This window comes from Ursus americanus, chromosome 8 (assembly GCF_024610735.1).
Source record: "Ursus americanus isolate L20-20 chromosome 8, mUrsAme1.1.p, whole genome shotgun sequence".
Taxonomy (NCBI): Eukaryota; Metazoa; Chordata; class Mammalia; order Carnivora; family Ursidae; genus Ursus; species Ursus americanus.
In genome coordinates, this window is record NC_142134.1 from 52,747,234 (window position 1) to 52,768,294 (window position 21,061).

The window sequence follows — 21,061 nt, forward strand, 5'->3', positions numbered from 1 at the left end:
GGACAAAAAATATCTCTGTCTTGTGGAATTTACATTCTAGTGCAAGAGACAGATAATAGACAAGTAAGATACAAAGGGTGTTAGCTAGTGATACATCTTAAGGATGTAAAAAAAAAACAGCAGGGAAAGGGAATATGAAATATTGGGAAGATGGCAATTTAACCTGGAGAGATCTCACCAAGAAGGTGGCTTTTGAATAAAGACCTGGGAGAAGTGGGGGAGGGAGCTGTGAGTCTGCCGGAAACAAAGACATCCCACACATCCATGACGGAGATGCCCTCTAGGACCAAATAATTCTTTCTGACAGAAATGGCCAAAGTCTTTCTGCCCGGCTGTTCATCATTTGGTTTCTTATCCTTTATCACATTTTCTAGCTGTGGGATTTTTTTCTTTTTTTTGCAAAAATAGCAAACTAGAGCTTTCCTGCAAAAGTGTCAAAAAAGGCAATCATTGTTTTCAGTGAGAAATGGATCATTCAACATGAGGTTTATAACAGGAGGGAGAATGGGATGTACAGGTTACCCACCTTCTCTTGGGATCAGACGCATCAGCAGGAAAAATGTGGTTAGGCCTCTGACAGGGAGATTTGCGGAACAATTTATCTCTGCCTGAAGCCACAGGATAGGAAAAGGAGAGCCCAGGTATTAGCTGGAGGAGGACTCAACCCAAGGGAAAATGTCCTTTTTATGACCAGGTATGTGCTTGCCTGTGAGCTCTGTCTAGTATTTTATATACTGCCTGGACATAAATCCTAGCTTTTCCAATTATTCGTTGGATAAACACAGAGATTATTTAATCTCTCTGAACTTCATTTTTTCACCTGCAAAATGGGTATAACAACGGTAGTTATCTCATAAAATTGACATTGGGGATTAAATGAGATCACAGAGGTAAAGTGAACATAGTAAGGACTCAGTAAATAAGAATGCCACCACCACTGTCGTCATTTCTTGGGCTTCATAGGGAACAGCACCAAGGTCAGAGACAAGAAGGCATAATTTAGCACATCTTTAAGATATCTATTAGTATCTCACAGCACCTGGTACTGAAGATTCAGCTACACGGCTGCCTAGATAAGTCGGTAATCTTCAATACAGGGAAAACATTAAAAAAAAAAAATCCCTAGGCTCCGGGCAGGTAGTAGTAGAGGGTTAAGGATTTTCAGGAAGGGTGGTGATTTACAAATGGGTTTCCCAGGCACCAGAGGGGGCTGTGGAGGAGGAGGAAATGGAGCCATTTTAGGCATATCAAAGCACCTGTGAGACAGGATGCTGGGTTGACGGCCAGGAAGCTGCTTGATGTAAATGTCTGTGAAGTGGTGATGTGGCCAGCCTGGGGTGAGAATAATCCCGAGGTGACCTTGCATGGCTTCATTCGGTGTCTCTTCAGTTCCAGTTTGTTCTCAGTTGCATGGAAACAACCAAAGCTGACAACCAAATCTTTCAGCTGCAAACCCACCGCACGGGCGTAGAGAGCTAAACATGTAAGTGTTCAGATGTCTCTAAAAACAACACATGACGTTTCTTTTTGTTTGGAGACTGTGTATAGTAGTTTAAAATACGCTGCCTAGTCAGGTCAAACTGCCCTGGGTTTGAATCCGGACTCTGTTTTACTAGGTGTGTAATGCTGGACGAATTCTATAATTTCTCTGGGTCTCAGTGTTCTCATTTGGGCGGTGGAGATTGTAATAATATCTACCCAATAGGGTAATTGTGGAGATGAAATGGAACAACGCTTATGAAATACTGTGTGCACAGTGTCCAGCACATGGTAAATACATACTAATTATTATTATTGAAATCTTTTGGATGGATTGTTTTCTGAGATCAATGGGGAAAGGGTAGTATAATTATAAAGAAAGGGGAAGGGAAGAAAAGCTGTGGAAAAGAGAAGCAGGACTGTAGAGGCTGATCCTGGAAGAGAGGAACTTACTGGCTGTCAAAAAAAAAAAAAAAAAAACTCCTGAGAGAGAAAAAGGATAACATGGCAGGGACTCAAAGGCAAAGGCTTAGCTTTGCTTTATGCCAAGGTTCCATCCATCTGGCCTTGGCTTCTACACCGGCTTTTTCCTCCAAATGGCAGCTCCAGAAGCCCAGTGGTGAAACCCAGGGCAGGGAGATAGATCATCTCTGAATCAGCCTAAATTCTGCACTCAGGGAAGGCATATAAAAAATGTACATATTATTCTTTTGCAGTATGGAATTCCCCAGAGACTAATAGAAGAGACAGGCCTGTCAAGTGAGTGAGCAGTGACCACAGGCAGACATAATCCCATTGCTTTTTGGCTGACAACTCATGCAGAGGAAAATATTCTCTGATCCACAAAAAGGTAAATGTGGCTTAAATCCCAACACAAAATTCTAACTGTAATCATCTTCTATCCCCACTCGATGATGACCCCAGATGCCAGAAGTATCAGGAACACCATCAATACATTTCTTACTGTTGGGTCGTAATAATTTAGTCGTTGCTAAAGGTAAGATGCTCAAAGGGTAGGATAACTCAGATTATTTTCAGATCTAAGGAAAAAAAAAAGAACAGAATGATGTCTTTCCTCGATTTGTTTAATAGTGGATATTGTAGCACAGCGTCTATTCTGGGGGAACATACCGAAAATGAGCACAAACCTGAATAAGTTATGAGATATCTAGGAGAATAAAATGCATGGTGAACCACATGATTTTTTTTCTTTTATGTGAATGAAGGGTGGCTGGTCTAGATCCACTCCTATGGCTTTTTGAATTCTAATCAACTATAAAAACAAGGCAAAATTGCAGTTCTAAAACAGATTTTCAGTATGATCTCTTCTGATGTGTCTTCACAAACACAATCATTTAAGACACCAAGTTGAAGCCTAGATTTGAGTTATCAGAATGTAGGGCATGCTTAAGAGGAAGATCAAAGGGCAATTTTTACATTACACAAATTAGCTTGATACGGAAGAGTAATTGCTCTTATAAAATTAAACACGGATTGAAATCATGTATTATGATCCACCCCATCTGTTCAGCATACACTTTATCATCTATCTATCTATCTATCTATCTATCTATCTATCTATCTATCTATCTATCTATCCATCTATCATCTATCATCTTTCTCTATTTTTTTTTAGGAAAGAAGAGAAATATGTTTTATATTTTTGCTAAATTACTTCCCAAAGACCTTATTTCCAGACCTCTGGGAAAGCTTTGATCGAAATCCACCCGCTTTTGTTTCCACCTTAAGTGCAGCACGGCCAGCCTGTGTACACAGGTGACTTCCCCGATAGGTGAGCTCCTGGGTCAGCTGACTTCTACAAAGCACCAAAATGCTCTCCTTTCTGTGTAAAGACTTGTATCCTATATTGAGCACTTTCCTTTAGCCCACCCAAGGCTGAGGCTTCTCCACCCCCTTCGAGCAGTGCTGCAGAGGTCCATGGTTCCTTAGCTGGTGTTGCTGGGGTTCCCACGGACACCCCTGCTCATGCCTGCCACAGCCTCGGCACACTACTCGTTTAATCAAGAGCTTGACGTGCAGCCCAGTGTGAGACTCGGAGAGAAGACAGAATTCTGTTCTCAATGGGATAGAATATTTAAGCTTAGGCCTCTGCTTTAAGATTTGGGACTCAATTTTACCCTTTAGAGCTAGATGTGTCAGTACCCCAGAGCTATTTTTCTGGGACGCATTTTGCTTTGAATTGGAAATATGCTTTTGATGTTTTTTTATTTAATAAGGCACAGGCACAGGACTACATTCATTATTTAGACTAGAACTTATTTTGTACTTCATGTAAGAAAAAAAAGCTGGTACACTTGTTCAGGGTAATTGCATAGAGTGAAATGAACCCAATTTATGTAAAGGCTTATTGAAGGAATACAAAACTTCCAAAGTAAGCCTGCTAAATCATTCATTCAGTACGTGATTGACATTTGCCCAGATCGGGATTGTGGGCTTTGCTAGGTTTTAAAAGCAAAGCAAAGAAGCAATTATTTAAAAGTGAACATGAAAACCAGCATTGAAAGAGAGCAATCCTGGAGGGTGGATATATTTTAAGTGATTATTCTCTCTTAAATAATGTAATTCACAGACCATTGAGCTAGGCCCCAGGAATCATCTCTCAGCCTATGTTTCTACCTGACAACCTTTCATATTCTATCAGTAGAACATATGTAAATGTAATGCAAATAATGTCAACTACATTTTTAAAGGATAATTCTCTCTTATTCTTCTACAGATTCCCATTTCATTTTTTGATTAAAAATGTTGCTATAAACAAAATGGGTGCAGTTGGGCTTAAAGTCTATTTCTGGGAATCCAGCTCCTTTGAAACTACTTGTTCCTATTACATTTCCAGTTAATACCTATAAATCCATCGATGCTAAAAAATCCAATGTGAAGAAATTGTAAATCCAAGTCCTTTCCTCTGCTCTAGACATAATACGTCCAAAATTTACGAAGAGGTAAATGCCACATTTTCATCAGTTAATTGTTCTCTAGGCTTAAGATCAGAAATATTTCAGGCAATCGAGAAGAGGAAAAAAAAAAAAGCATCTTTAATTGATTCCTCAGAGAGTTATTTTCCAGACTGTAAATCATTGTTCTTATATCTTCTGTTTGGTTGTTTTGGGAGCTACACAGATGAAATCTAGGATGCAGGTGAAGAAAATGCTAATAAGACATAGGAAAATATTAAAAGAGTCCCACTTTGCCTGTATGGGACAAAGGCAGTCTACTCCATTAGGGGACTAAAAGCAAATGTCAGGGAAGGATTTTGACCCTTACAAAAGCACAAGCTTCATCTGCCTTGGAGAGAGCCATGGGACAACACATCTTATGATGATGTCTGCAGGGATGCTGATGGGGCTCCAAAATCCGGAATGAACGAATGAACTTAGAGAGCTCAGGAGAAGGGCCTCTCCTGGCTGCAGAGTCTCCTGGGCAGTCTCTCAGGGATCAAGATACCAGTCAACCCACACGTCAGTATTTTCTGCCCTTTAGAAACAATGATGGTATTGACCATTGGTGAGTGTGACCTGTGTATTTATAGACTATCTGGCCTCAGATTGAAAAACGCAGTCTGGGGGTCTGCTGGGTTGAAATCCCTTTAATTTTCTATTTGAATGTTTCCAAGCTTTGTAATTATGCTATCATACACTTATGGTCATAACGAGTCAAGTTTAAACTGAATACTCTTTTGTACCCATTTTTCATATATATTTTCACCCTATATATAAAGTTTGGGGTCAAAAAGTCTCCAAGGAGTGTGGAAAAATACAATAACACATTAAAAGGAAGAACATTAAAAAAAACCAAACAAACACTAGTTTACCTTGGTCTTCGAATTTTTTAAGCTTTAGAAAATTCATTAGTATTTTTAAGCATTTTAAGAATTATTATAAACCGTCTTTTAGAATATATGTCTAGGGGCGCCTGGCTGGCTCAGTCGGTACAGCGTGCAACTCTTGATCTCAGGGTTGTGAGTTCGAGCCCCACCTTGGGTGCAGAGATTACTTAGAGTGCCTGTCTTTACTGGGCTGAGATCATGTTCCCTATTGTGAGCACACAGTAGGAGCTCAATGAAAGCTTGTTTTCAGAATGAGTTATTACAAAGAGATACTTATGTTTCTCTTTTACCATAATAGGTAATATCTATAAGTAGTGTTATCTTTGCCTATGATATTTATATAACAAAACTAAGTTCAGTATAAGAACTGATTTAAAGTAATACTAGAAAGAATGGGAAATTTAAAGGTGGGAATTCAAAGGATTAAAAAAAAGTCTAGGATCTGCCCATGAATTTCTAAATATAGCATGCTTCGCCAGAGAAATGGAAATGAATATTGGTGAATGAACTTCAGATGAAAGGCAATTAACAATATAAAGCCATGTAAATTTAAATTAACATAAAACACAATTATTTGTAAAACTACCATATACATTAGGAGATGGGATACTCTCTCTCAACTTGCATTCTCTATACTGTCCGTGCAAAATTGCTTGTAGAGTCCTCCAAGGGGCATCTGGGGCCAGATGTGTAGAAAACATCCCTGGAAATGGTATATGTCGATGCAATGTGGCCTGCCCTCCTCTTTAACCAGACGGAGTCTGGCCAGGTCCCGGCTGTGGTTCAGAACAACCCGTCTGGATGTGTGACACCTGCAGCACGGGCAGCAGCAGCTGGAAGGCATCCTGGATGTACGTGGTGCTGTTGCAGCCCTGGGAGGAGGGAGACACATGCTTGAAGGGCTGCCTTTAGGGTTCAGGCCTGACAATTCTTCCAATCTCATAATGGTCCCTCTCTTCAAACCTCACAATATTTTATAAATATATTCCCCTTAATGTTGGTGCTTAAAGCAAATGTAAACACACTCCTTTGGATGGCATGCATTCAGGTCTTCAACAGAGAGAAGAATTCACTCAACACGAGGCAAGTCATTTCCATAGACTGGGAGGGTACATGGATATGTGTGCATTCACGACCCAGTATGTCTGGTCTTACCCATCCTTCTCCCAGACCAACCCCACTGTTCTGAAACAACACAAAAGCACAGTGTGCAGGAAGCTCTAGTGTGTCCTAACCTAGACGTGAACAGACAAGCATGGGCTACATAGAGTTAACTGGAGATGTCATTGTGCAATTAGTCACGGCCAGTCCTTGAAGGCCGTCCTCCTCCTGTGCATGCTGGTACCCTCTACTTGGCTTGGATTTTCGATGTTGCCATTCGTGTTCTGTGGTACCCCAACACACAGCAGTGGACGGAGAGGCCACTGAATGTTTCAGGTCACTAAATCGTAAGAAAACTCCCACTGAGGAAACGAATCGACATTTGACTGCATATTCTTCATGACTGACATAGTCATCTCCTGATGCCTTCTGGGTGGCCGGGGGAGACACTCTCTTATTCCACATTCTGCCTCTGACCGCCTGGCTTTCCTCTCAGCTGTGTCCTCCAGAACTTGCCCCTCTGGCTCCTTGGCCCTGCTGGCTTCCTCATCCCCCTGCGTGACTGTGTCCTAAACGGTAACACTTGATGCCACTGCTTTGCTACTTTTGTACCTTGGTAGTTTTCCTTAACAGTAAGCGCAATTCCCACAGACAGCACTATAAATACATAGCAGCCTTCCCCGACTTGCATTTGGTAATTTCCAAACTCTGCGATGACAGCTACTCCAGCGCACGCGCCAAACTGTCGTACGTGCATTGCCCGTGTTCAAAGGTAACGTGTTAACACCTGCGGCTTCGGCTGGGTGCCCTGGGGCCACACATGTGCCAGTTCCTTAGAGTTAGGCCCCTAATGGAAGGTTTTCCTCCACTAGCCACAGGTGGAACACAGCAAGAATGAGGCCTCCCAGGCCTATTTTCTTCTCTCCTACGCCACTACTTCTGGCATAACCACAGCGGGCTCGGGACACTTTCACATCAGTGTTACCGAGTCCCCGCGAGGTGGCAGGCCAGGGAGCGAGTGCTGAGGACAGAGCCTTTGCTCATTGAACTGGCAGAGGCTGATCTGTCAACTGGTCAACACTGCTAGTCTGAGGCTGAGACCCAGCTAAACAAGGGTTCTCGTGAATGGAGAGAAGTGCCCATTTTTACACAAATCCCCACTGAGCAAGAAGCCCTCATTGCAGCCAATAATCACAGTGTTAAATCTGGTGTCGAACTTGGCAGCACAAATGAGCTTCTGCCGGAGGAAACAGCAACAGAAATAACGTGCAAGCTTAGCGTTTCTCTTTTTAATCAGGAATTCTTGAAAATTAGGGACTGTTGCTTCACCCAAGGGTTTAACAGCTGGTTGGGCTCTACACACGTACTCAAAAAAGACTGTTGGTGGTGAGATTTAGCATTGCAATAACACTCGCTGCCTGGGAAAAAGACCAAAAAAAAAAAAAAAAAAAAAAAAAAGTAGCTCTAACATTTGCTTTGATTCAGAAGCACTTTCTCTCTGGGTGCCACTTACCTCTAACAAGACACTATTGATCATGGGGTTAAGGACCTCAGCCTTCTTGTCACTCTGTGGAATCAAAAGGATGAAATTTGACAGATTAGGTGCTCATGCTGCTAGGCTTGCCACATCAAATGTCACATGCTGGCTCTGTTGAGGGATCTCTTAAACAGGAAGGAGAGGAGAAGTGGAATGCTTATCATAGACCAGGCTTCACATTTGGTGCTTCTTCTCTAGAATCTCACTTCGTTTTGACAGAAATCCTAGTAGGTAGGTACCGTGATGACCTTAAAGTTGAGAAACTAGGAATCAGGAAGGTTGAGTAACTTGTTGAAAGTCACATAGCTAGAAATTTTAAACACAGATGTTTTTAACTATTGAAAGCCTGCAACACGTCAGGGATTACAGGGGGATGAATGCGGCTGAGTCGTACAAGGACAAGGTTGGGGCCTGTCTTTACCGAAAATGTTGATATTTTGTTCATCATGATCTGTGTGCATTCATTTTCATTTTTTAAATTTTACATCAAAATATCTATCTAGATGACTGATGTTGTTTCTTTGTTTTTTGGCGGGGGGGGGGGGCTGTGAGCAGGGTACTTTTTAAAATTTTGCAGGTGAGTTAAGTATCTTACTGGCCCAAGCTTGTCCCAGTCCCAGTCAGGATCCTTATTTTCTTCCTTGTTTTAAATGCAAACACGGGTACTTGATAATAGGGTATGTCTTCCAGATTAGTAGCAAAAAAAACAAAACAAAACAAAACAAAACACAGAAACCACATTCTTCTTTTTTTTTTTGAGATCCTTTTCTTAATTCTTTTTTATAAAAAGATTTATTTATTTATTTTAGAGAGCGCGATCCTGTGCTCTCTTAACTGCCAGCAGCAGGAAGGGGCAGAGGGAGCCGAAGACAGAAAATCCTCAAACTGACTCCCCACTGAGTGCAGAGCCCAACACAGAACTGGATCCCAGGACCCTGAGATCATGACCTAAGCTGAAATCAAGAGTCTGACACTTAACTGAACGAGCCACCCAGATGCCCCCCATTTAACCCATTCCTAAGTATCACTTCCAGACAGATCTGTAGATTTCAGTTTGCAAAACATGAATATAGGTAAAGCACAGAAATTCAGAGCCTGATATTAAGTAGATCAAAAAGTGAGAGCTAGTGTTAGTATCATTATTGTTATTTCCACTATTAGTCTATCAATCAACAGTCTTCTCTAAGTGTTCACTTAACTCTTAGACAATAAATAATTAAAGGGACTGGAGAGAGAGAGGGCAAGTTTAATAGGCGGGTTTCCTTACTGTACCCAGAAGACTTTATGGTAAACAAAAGTATATAGATGAAATACAGCTTTCCAGAGCAGCACATTTTCACTGGCATTACCCTACGGAGGGCAAAGTAATGTCTTCCTGGGGAAACCACAATGGAGGCTTGGGGAAAAACTCTTTAAAAACCCAGTCATTTTAGTAACTAACCAGAAAATCCATTATGGTATTTGCTTTCACGTTTATTTGATTATCAATAAACCTCTAAAATATAATCAAAATCAGGGCAATAAAATAACATTGGTTTTCAGAATCAATGAGATGTGCGAGCAATTTAAATCGAGTCTGGAGAGCAATAGGCACTCATTAACTTCAAGTTATGAATAATGGCTGTTTCAGAGAACAGAAACTCGATGTAAATGATTGATCCCAGCACAAGATCAGGGGTATTGTGACGGGACGGCATTGCAGTAAACTCTGTGTAGCTTCAGCATTTTCTTTCTCCGAAGTGGTAACCTGTGCCTTCTGGATTGTGTGCACACAGACACTGGTACGCACGTACAACAGACATCAAGTGTGTACACAGGTGTAAGTTCAAGTGCACACCCAGTTGCTACTCAGAATGTACGCTGTGGATGGGGAGCACTGCTATCGGCTGAGAGCTTATTAGAGATGCAGAACCGACAGGCTCAAAACCTGCATTTTAACAAGTTCTCCGGGTGATGTGCCCTTGCATTCAGGGGCGAGAAGCCACTGAGCTGAAGACAATAGGTTGAAAGAAACGGAAGCAATACCGTGACTATTACCCACGAATGTAAATAAATGGATGTCCAACATGAACCACAGATAACATATAACACACACACCTACAGACACATACTTCCTCATCACCGGACAGCCACAGAGAAACAAGCAGTTGGCCATCTGTCTGATGGGCAGCCACCTGGCAGGTGAGAGATCAAGAGGCCTGGGGGAATCAGTCACCCCTTCGGGCCTCAGTTTCCCACCTAGTGAACCTGGGAAAGCGTGAGAAGAGGCTACAGAGAGTCTTGGGAAGCTGGGTGGCCGAGGCCGTCTCATCCTGATTAAGACCTCACACGTCTCTGTCAGCCTGGCAGTTACACCGCAGCCCATGGGTGTCGGTTACTCAGACAACACTGAGCCCACAAATGCGTTTCGTCAAGCCTATCATATCAATGAACGTCTCTCTCCCCCTCACTCTGCCTACATACAGTGAAGCTCTTACTGAGGAAGCCCCCAAATGATACAAGTAAGAAAGCTCATGTTTTGCAAAATAGGAGAAGGAAACCAGATTCCTTGACAACAGAATGAAGAGGTGGTAGGTAGTTCAGCCCTAATTAATCGAGTCGTTTCTCTGCTGCCAGTCACGTCTATAATCATTTCGACTTCTTTTGAGAACTACCCTTGGCCTTGGTGGGGGGGGTGGTGGGGGAAGTGCACCCCAACAGCCAGGTAGGTCTGCATGATATGATCCTGTCCCAAGTCACTACAGGGGATACCAAGTGGACATGTGACCCACACTGAGGAGCCTTTCAGCCTTCTCCCCCAGGAACCCAGAATCCGAATGCAAAGACACGGGGCGAGAAGGGCTACCACTGAGTCACATATGGGAATATGTATTCTGGCGCTGGGTCCCCACAGCTGCTCGCGGTCCTCCACGGCCTTTAACAAAGTCCCTTTTCTGGGTCAATTATGTAGAGCTTGTTCCTGTTAAAGGATGAACTGAGTTCTCTCAGAAGGATCCTGTGCAGTCCTAACCTCTAGGACTTCGGAATGTGACCTTACTTGGAGACGGGGTCATTGCAGATGTCATGAGTTAAGATGACATTACACTGGTCATACCCTAATCCAATACAAAAGGTGTCCTCAGAAGAGAGAAATGTGGACGCAACAGGCACGGAGGGAGGAGGACGTGAAGACCGATAAGGAGCTGACAGTTCAGCCACCCAGAGCCAAAGACTGGCTGCAGCCACAGCAGCTAGAAGAGGCTTGCTGCGAGAGCGTGTGCCTGCCAACACCCCGACCTCAGGCTGCCCCCTCCAGCACCCGGAGACCATACAGCTCTGGGGGAGCTGCTGAGGCAGCCCTGGCAAACCCTATGCCTGCAGCGCAAACACGCCTGACTGCAGCAGGCAACAGAGCCGGCGCCCCCTCATGGCAAGAACCGTCGCCCTGAAATTCAGGGCCTTACAGGAAACAGCAGGAAGGCTGGAAAGGAATCGTTTCCCCTTGTCTTCCTGGTGCCACGAAGGTGGGGTTATGTGATGTGACTGGCCGAATGGACCCCGCACCTTTCCAAGTTGTTCCCTTGAGAACAGAAACACTTCTGCTCATGGGTAAGATGTTTTTCTTTCGGTTAAAGTTGCAGTATAATAATAAGGCAAAGAAACGTCTCATCTTGGGTGGCATATAGAAGACAGGTTCTGACGGCAACAGTGAATGCAAATATTCAAAATTATTTTAATAGAGATTCTTGAATGATATATCACAGATATTGTTAATGAAAGGAACTTCCATTTGACATCTATCTATCTATCTATCTATCTGAGATTTTATTTAGTTATTTGAGAGAGAGAGAGAGAGAGCATGAGCTGGGGGGGGCAGGGAAGGGGAGAGGGAGAAGGAGAAGCAGACTCTCGGCTGAGCAAAGAGCCCGACATAGGACTCTATCCCAGGACCCTGAGATCATGACCTGAGCCAAAGGCAGACACTTACCCAACTGAGCCACCCAGGCGCCCCTGACTTCTTTTTAAGCAAATAAAGAAAATGAGGCCCAGAGATGTTTCAAAACCCACCTAATTATCTTGTAAGTCGGAGGTGGCAGTGTCAGGACTAGAACCCAGTCAGATGAGAGCCCTGGGCTGCCTGTCCTGACAGAAGGCGCTCCTGGCCTGGTTTTAGCGGACATCATGGCGCAGCTTGTTTATGGAGCTATCAGGGAACGCACTGCATCCTGCACTTCTCCCCACAGTTCCTCACAGACCCATCTTCCATAAAGGGTGGCAAAACGAATCAATACTATAAACTTACCCCAACAGTGGTTAAAGAATTCGTAAACTTCTTTGATAAGGAGGCCACTTCTTTACACATCGCAGTAGTTAATCTGAAAGAAAAAAAAGTGGTTTAGGCATTTTCCATCAGACGCAATAATTTAACCATCAAGACAATTACTGGTATTGATACCATATTCCATTTAAAAGAACACACACAAGTTTGAAGATGCTCTGTAGACAATTACCATTGAATCGAATCCTGGTTTCTCTGCATGTGTAGCTAATGAATAATCACCTAATTCACCCTACCTCTTTGCAGAATCAAAAGCATAAGCGGGAAAATCTGAGACTTGAGCTCCATGTGTTTAGAGGTGTAAGCCTCTTGCCAAGTGGCTTTTCTTTAGCTTTCTGGTCATTTTGAAATAATAATGAGCATTCACTGAGGTACTTTTTTTTTTTTTAAAGATTTAATTTATTTGACAGAGAGAAAGAGAGACAGAGAGAGTGCACAAGCAGGGGGAGCAGCAGAGGAAGAGGGAGAAGCAGGCTCTCTGCTGAAGAGGGAGCTGGACACAGGGCTCGATCCCAGGACCCTGGGATCATGACCTGAGCTGAATGCAGATGCTTAACTGACTGAGCCAACCAGGTGCCCCGTTAAGTACTTTTATATGAGTAGTCATATTTAATCCTCATAGTGACCTTATGCATGACATTAATATCCCCACTTTACAGATGATAAAACTGGCACTTAAGAAGGTTAAGTAACTTTTTTTTTTTAAGTAGACCTCAAGCCCAACATGGGGCTTGAACTCATGACCCTGAGATCCAGTCGCATGCTCTACTGACTGAGCCAGCAGGCACCCTAAGACACTTAAGTAACATGCTTAGAACATGCTGGGATAGAGCTGGGATTCAAACTCAGCTGTCTCTCGATTTCTTGATTATTTTTTTCATTAGATTCCTCATAATAAAGGTCCTATAAAATCTGTTATTAAGACTTATATCAAAACTCCAAGTTCATTCTAGCCATTAGACTTGTAAGATTTTACCCCAAGAAAATAATGCAAGATGGCCGCAAGATTTAACAAACATGGCTTTGATGACAAAAACCGAAAACAACCAGTTAATGTAACGATGTATTGTCTGTTCTCTCTTATAATTCATATATGTGACTTTTATGAATAGTGGTTAAAATGCTATTTGCTATTAGAAAAACAGTAACTCCAAGTCAAGAATCTTACATGTTAAAAGATCTAGTGAAATCATTAAAGGTAAGCTTTGTTTTGATAAATAGGGGTTCTAAGTTATGCATTTAGGTTTGTTGAGCTCTATCTGTCCATCATTCCATCCATCCAACCGTCCATCCATCCATCCATCTATCCAACCAAAACTTATCTGCAGAAAGGGTCAGGAGTAAGATCCAGGGATAGCCCAGAGCCACTTTGTCTATGTCCTTGGGTAGGTGGGTGGAAAGGCACTTATTATACAGACAAGTGGGAGGTCTTGTTACCTTTTGCTTGGTGCAGCTTGGTAAGGCTGGGATAATCTGGACTGGAAATCAGAGGTGCTAAGAGTAAGGTCCTGCTATGCATACTTAGGGACTTCTGAACACCCTCCCTTTACAAACAAGTACCCCAAATGTAAAAGAGCACTTAGATGTTTCCTCACTATTTTAAACTTTTCCTACTTTTCCCTTTCCTCTTCTTTTTATACACTGAGGTAGGTACATCTTCTTCCTAAGTCTATTAAGTGCAGTATTGTGTGGTTCGTATAATATCTTTCATTTTCATATGTTTAGGTTGGAAAATCTAGACTAGACGACATATCCTTACAAGTGAGGAGAAATGCTACCAGTAGTACAAAGATGCTAATATTGACTTTTTGGAAGGTTCTTTGATGAAACATCTGCTCCCCAACCTACAGTGCCAAATGCAGTAATAAGCAAAGACTAGTTAGCTAGCAAAGTGAACGCATGTGTTGCGATGTGTGTGTGTGTACCCATATATTTTTCGGAGGCTCTATTTTGACTCCTGTGTCTGTGTAGTAATGAGAAGGTGTTCGGATCTGTGCTAATTTTCTATACCCCACGTACAGCTAATGGCTTGTTTTTCAGCTCTGTACCATCTATTTTAATACATGCTCCACACCGACTATTTTCACATATATGAAGTTACACTGATACACATTTTATTTCACTAGATAAACTAATAATAGTGGCTACTATTTGTTGAAGACTATAACATATGACAGCACATATGCACACCCATGCAAGCCACAGGGAACTGGCTTACATCACCACCCATCACTGCCAGCATTCGGAATACGCAGAGCTGGTGTAAGTCCCTAGGAACAGCAGGGGTGTGTTTGAATATCTTTGTGAAGCTGGCTGACAAGTCGCATAAAGATGTTCTTTCTCTATTCTTGTGGTGCAGTAAAAATGCAATTACCCTTAAAAGTCTGTACTTCTAAGACTTCGACCTATGAAAATAAACACCCTCGAATGATTTAGTGTGTCTTTCCTTAAATCTCTTCATAAATAATTCCTAATTATTATTATTCTTGCTAACATGATTCAGCTAAGAATCTGAGGATTCCTAAGAGAGTCTATTTCTTAAGACGACCATAGAACAATGGGATTAGTTGACTTGTAATTTAAATCTTTAGTAGCCTAGGGGGTGTGTGCACATGCGCACGCGTGCGTGTGTGTGCATCTGAATGGCACATATACATAAAACTGGAAACATAAGAATTGAAAGTAACATTTACTTTATCAGAACTCTTGCTTGGTCCTGAGCTGGTTTCTCCTCTTCTTGCCCATGAAGAATTAATTCTGCTACTTTATGGAGCTGCTCGATACAGCGTGCTGTTACTTCTGCCAGACTTTCGATGGACAGCATATATACTTCCTGAAACAGATAAATGCAAGTAAGACAATTATTCACTGGGCATAAGCTTTTTTTTTTTTTAAAGATTTTATTTATTTATTCGATAGAGATAGAGACAGCCAGAGAGAGAGGGAACACAAGCAGGGGGAGTGGGAGAGGAAGAAGCAGGCTCATAGCGGAGGAGCCTGATGTGGGGCTCGATCCCAGATTGCCGGGATCACGCCCTAAGCCGAAGGCAGACGCTTAACCGCTGTGCCACCCAGGCGCCCCTGAGCAGAAGCTTTTTAAAAAAAACCCTGTGATGTGTGCTCAGTCCGTACAGCATGTGACTCTTGATCTTGGAGTCATGAGTTCAAGTCCCACACTGGGGGTAGAGTTTACTTAACAACAACGACCCTGTAATGTTAAAAAAAAAATTATATAATTCTTTTTAAAAATGGCCTGAAAAGTTTACCCAAAGATTAATGGGCATATCTGAGACTCTTCTAAGAAGAAATGCCGCCATAACAACGAAGTATTGTCAGGCCCCTAGTGACATGGCAAGCCTTATGGCCGTGTCCCTACTTCTCAGAGCGATTCTGGGCACACACCAGGTAGGGGCTCCAAAATGCTTGTAGAAGGCAACTGAATAAATAAACCTCAATGGCCATTTCTTTTTATAGTGATTGAATTTAAAAAGTTATTTCTTGGCATGTCTGGGTGGCTCAGTCGGTTTAGCATCTGACTCTTGGTTTCAGATTAGATCATGATCTCTCAGTTGTGGGATCGAGCCCCCCCTTAGGCTCTACAGTCAGAGCAGAGTCTGCTTCAGATTCTCTCTCTCCCTCTCCCTCTCCCTCCCACTCACTCTCTTTCCCTCACAAATAAATAAAATCTTAAAGAAAAAAAAAAGTTACTTCCTATAAAATGAAAATTCAATGTGAAAACAAAGTTACTGCAAACTCATTTTTGAACACAGGCAGGCTATAAATTATGCACACATAAATTTATTAAACTACGGAATAAAAACTGTGGCCGTGAAATTTTTTTTTGGAAAAAAGCTTCAATTATCTCATTAGTTTATGGGGCATAAAGACATTTTATAGTTACAAATTTGCATATCAGATGGAATTTTATCCTAATGATAAATCAACGATGTTCTTAAAGATATTTTTTCCTTTAAATTATCCTCGTAAAGCTCTGGAGAAAAACGACAATATCTATGCTAAGTCACGAATTGTCTTGGTATTGAGAAATTTTAGTGTTTACCACATTAATCATCATATTTCTATACTGTTGAAACAGGGCTGCAAATGAAAATGAAGTGGTCTCTCCTCACTCGAAATTCAGCTGCTAATAAAATTAAAGTCATATTACTGCTCTTCAGGTGGCCAGTTGCAAATAAATTTACCTCAACTGTCTTAGTTCTCCTTTCTTCCTTTTTGTCTTCTTTGGGATTTTCTGGTTTCTCTTCCTTTTCTTCCTCTCTAGTGTTCTCCGCCGAGTCTTCTGCCATATCTACGGACACCATAACCTCGTCTTCTTCTACCCAGTCATGGGCTTTCTTCATGGCCTGCGAAGCCCCCCAACCAAAGCAACTCATTTGTTATGCAAATCTGGAGACTAAGGCATTCCAATCCCAAGACTAGAATATCGTTGCCCTCTACCTTCCCGAGTGGTTCTCTGTACATCCAAAAGATGATGGGGCAATTCCTTAGTCTTAAAACATCTTGTTGGTGCTTTCTGGTGAATATAAAGTGAGGAAAATGGCCAGAACAGAAAGGAAGTATGGAGAGAACACTGCAGGACCTTTTTAAGGAGAAGTATGGAGAGAACACTGCAGGACCTTTTTAAGGAGCACTATAAAATGATACACAGATAAGAATAAAAATGACAGTCACCTTGAAAGAGCGATAGTATATTTTTCACTTTTCATGACCAACTATAAAAGAATAACAGTGCTTTTTTATATATATAGGCTAGAGATTTAGCCAGGGTCATTGCTAAAGCAAATTTCCTCATTTGATTTGTCTCATGAAGCCCTTAATGTTTCATGAACCTAATAATGTCTGACGCAGGGAGGATGAAGGATGGCCCAGCTCTTCCCCAGTCATGCCAAGCGAGGAGAGGAGCTGTTGTGAAGACCTGGGGCTGCTCTGTGACCAGTTTCACATGAGTGCAGGTGGAGCAACCTGCGGCCGAAAGAATGAAGGCTGACTTGACCAAGCAGAATGACCTACCTTCCCTGTCTGTTATTCCCTGAATTTAGGAAGCGCAGCCTCACCAGCCTTTATCATTATAGCTTAAAGCCGTTTGCTGAAGTGCAAGTTGTATCTGAGTTTATGTTAAACTTGCTTCTCACCTTAAAGCTCACCTGACTTTGTCAACAAGCCAGTGGGACCTTGGAGGCACCACATTCACACGCTGTCACTCTCTCTCTCTCCCTCCCTCCCAGAGCAGGGGCAGGTGCTGCACAGAGATGAATGAGGCAATTTCCTGCTGTGTTCAAGGCACTGACCTCCCAGAATCGGTGACCTCTATCCGAGATAAACAAATTACTCATGTCTCCCCCTCATTGCCTCATCCTGCCCTTTCCTCACCCACCTTGATAACTGAGGGCCTGCGTCCCCTGCTGCTTGCTAGAGAGAGGGGAAAAAAGAGAGAGCGAGCGAGCGAACGGGAAAAATAACACAGTTTTAAGTAATTAATAATGAATGTCCTCATGAAGAAACTCCACAGCGAGACCTTATACTAACTTGCAAAACATACAATTAGAAGAAGCCAGCGTGATAAAGCCAGATCGTTCTGGGACACCATGCGGCACCAGCATTCGGGGTGGGGGAGGGGAGGAGACGGGTGGCCGATGCAGCTGATGAGCTTCTCTCTGCCTGATTCGGCTTGTCACCCCAGCAGCAGGGAGGGGAGATGGAATCTGAAAAGGCCCTTTGGCGATTCTGCACCTCTCTTCCTTCCCCTGTGCGAAAGATACCCACTGCTCCAGTATACAATTCTCTCTTGAGGAGAAGTGACTTGTTCAAGGTCACAGGGTAATTACTGGTGAATTGTTGCACGTTCTCCCATCACATCTCATTGTACGGCCTCCTGGGATCTTAATTACCAACCTCATACTCTCCTCCTCTCGTGAGCCATTTGGGGTTTGGGGTTTTTCCATTTCAGGTGGATCACTTGAATTTTACAACCAATACCTTTAAAAAGAACGACAACAATAAAAACTCCGTCGTAGGCAGCGCTGACCTTATTGAGTTTGTCAGGCGTGGCTGCGACATGTAATTCAAAGAGAAGTTCTGTAAGCATGCTCGCAAATTCTTCTCCCTTTTCTTCTAAGGCTGGAAACAGAAAATGACAGAAGTAAGAAGCATGATTTACTTTTCATTCTTCAAAATATGACGGCTCCCCTGAACTTACAGCCTGCAGTCAGAGTCATAGTGGGGGCTGCAGCTGCCTGCCCCCCGCCCGGCTGCCAGAGGGCAGCTTATGAGCTGCCCACTTACAAGCATGACGGTCAGGCAGCCAGCTGCTGCTGTGCAAGGGGCTGCCCGAGCCTTGTGGTGCTGGCAGCTCTAGCTGGGGTGCCCCCAGGCTGGCCTGAAGGCAACGTGAGGACAGGACAAACATTCATTTGTTCACAGCTATAGGTGATCAGTAGCAATTTGTGGAAGGAATGACTGAGTGAACAAATGAATGATGTATCACAGGTCTAGAAGACCTGGACAACACCGTATTTATGACGTGGGGTATTGTTGTGCTTAGCATTGCAACCCTAATAATACCCAGGGCACCCTTTTATGTCCACAGAGCCACAGTGCTGAGCAAGCAGAACTAGTCTCCACGGGCCACACTGTCTGATGTAATGACACTGTATCTCTGGAGAGACGTCCCAAGGTTTCCGAGGACACCTGATGTTCCTATAATATTTCTTAATATTCTTCCCTCCAGAATGGGAGCTGCCTAAGGACAGACATGGTATTTGTTTCTGCTCATTCCTGAATCCAGAGCATCTAACACACTGCCTGGAACATAAATGTTTAATAAATACTTAGTATTTATTTAACAAATATTATTTATTTATTATAAGTATTTATTAAATAAGTATTAAATAGTTGGTTGATAAATTATATCATATAGAATAACATAGATCACATATATCAGGTTATGCATAATATATCCTCAAATAAAAATAAATTGATATCATTGGTGAGCAATAAAGAGAGATTTTTAAGTTACAATCTTATTTCTTTTTCTCATTTATATCTATGAGTCGAAGCCATTTTTAAAGTTCTAAGTGCTAAATAATTAATTCCACAATGGGTTTACCACCAGTTTTGGGGGGAATAAAAGCATCATTACTCTGCCCTGATTACACGATCTCAAAATACTCTGGCTACGTCAGCGGGTCCTTAGCTTCAGGGAACACTAGGCCATGTGAGAAAAACTGTATCTAGCACTTGTGTGTATGTGCCCTTTTCTGTTTTACAGCCGAAATGGCTGATCTGCAGCCCGTGAAGCTAGCCCGGGTAACCTGTAGGTCTCTGTTCACAACATGCGGCTTCATCGCTTTATCATCACCTAGAATCCACATATTCTCCAGGGAGAGACAGATGAATAAACAGAATACAGAAGTAAAACATATATGTTGGGTGATAAGTTTCATGGAGAAGTACAAACTGAGGCAGAGGAACAGGGACGGCTGGGGGTCGGGAAGCAAGAGGGCAACTGGCAAGGTGCCATTTGAGTAATGACCTGAGGGAGGAGGAGGGGTGAGCAACACCAGATGGGGTCGGGAAGAGATGTCCAGCCAGAGGCATCACCAACACAAAGTGTGGGAGGGAGTGTGCCCAGCTTGCTCAGGGACAGCAAGGGGGCCAAGATGGCTGCAGCAGGGGCAGGGAGGCGCGTGCCTTGGAGAGAGAGAGAGACGGCTGTCTTTGTTGACACTAGCAAATCATTATAACCCAAAGAGGTGAGTGCACTTGCTGACTGAGGAGTACCGAATCTTGTCCTCAGAGGGGTGTTAGTTAAGAAGGCTTCCTGGAGGAGGTGATACCGGAACCTAGTCTTCAAGAATGAGAAGGCATTAACTACTTGCACAAAAGGGGAGATGGAGGCTAGAGAGTCAGAGACAGAGAGACAAAGCTGAGATTCTCTTTCTGCTGGGCAGAGGTCTTGGTCTCATCCTCTCTAGGTAGGCAAAGTAAGAGAGGGCAGGGACACATCTGGGTGGCATTGACAAGGTCTCGTTCCCAAACTGCCTGGTCCTTCCCATTCTGTAGGGAGGCAATGTTGCAGGGCAGAAAGAGCCCCAGACTTAGTTGTGGCAGGTGTGGGTTTTACCCCAGCTCCTACATTCAGAGAATCTGTGGTCTGGGGCCAGTCATGGGTCTTCCTAGCTTCCATACCCTTCTGTAAATTTATGATAATAAAACCTATCCATCTCAGCTGTAGCACTGCTGTAAGGATCAAATAATATAACAAATGTGAAAGTGTTTTGTAAACACTAAAGTTTTGTCTAACTATATTATTATGTGCTACAAAGATATAAACATCAGGAGATTAAAAATATTTAGGAATCGTCAACACTAAATTAGGATGCAAGGACTTTGTGCAGTTCCAGCTTTTAAATGTGCATTTGTTCTATAAAACAGAAAAGGACACCAACAACTTTTAGCACATATTTTAGGGAAAAAAAGTCACAAAGAAAAATGGAAGTGGATAAAAACAGATGATAAGTAATGTTACCACAAAGAATATCTATTACTACAGTGCTTGGTTCATACATATGGTCCAGATCTTCACCAAGGCAATAAAAATAGAAAATAGCCTTTAAAATCTCTTCACAACAGTGGTAAACCAAATTAGAGACCCATGGCAGTGTGATAAAGTAACACGCTGCTGGAAAGACAAACATGAAAATCATTAGCTAACGCTATCAAACGCAGAGGAGCCCAAGGTTGAGTTTATCTAAAAATG

At 42.6% G+C, this 21,061-nt stretch overlaps 1 protein-coding gene across 3 annotated transcripts in view; it reads right to left on the reverse strand.

Moving 5' to 3' along the window:
• Positions 1 to 2,550: 2,550 nt before the first annotated feature.
• The window catches only part of FAM114A1 (family with sequence similarity 114 member A1), a 67,783-nt gene continuing 49,272 nt past the window's right edge, over positions 2,551 to 21,061 (reverse strand). For all 3 annotated transcript variants that reach the window (XM_087864210.1, XM_045816364.2, XM_045816363.2), the window contains exons 9-14: positions 18,329 to 18,420; positions 16,485 to 16,646; positions 14,976 to 15,115; positions 12,247 to 12,319; positions 7,941 to 7,994; positions 2,551 to 6,198 (exon numbers count right to left, since the gene is read on the reverse strand). In XM_087864210.1, the coding sequence (XP_087720336.1) occupies positions 6,073 to 6,198; positions 7,941 to 7,994; positions 12,247 to 12,319; positions 14,976 to 15,115; positions 16,485 to 16,646; positions 18,329 to 18,420 (647 nt within the window). In that variant the 3' untranslated portion in view covers positions 2,551 to 6,072. The remainder of the gene's footprint in view (positions 6,199 to 7,940; positions 7,995 to 12,246; positions 12,320 to 14,975; positions 15,116 to 16,484; positions 16,647 to 18,328; positions 18,421 to 21,061) is intronic.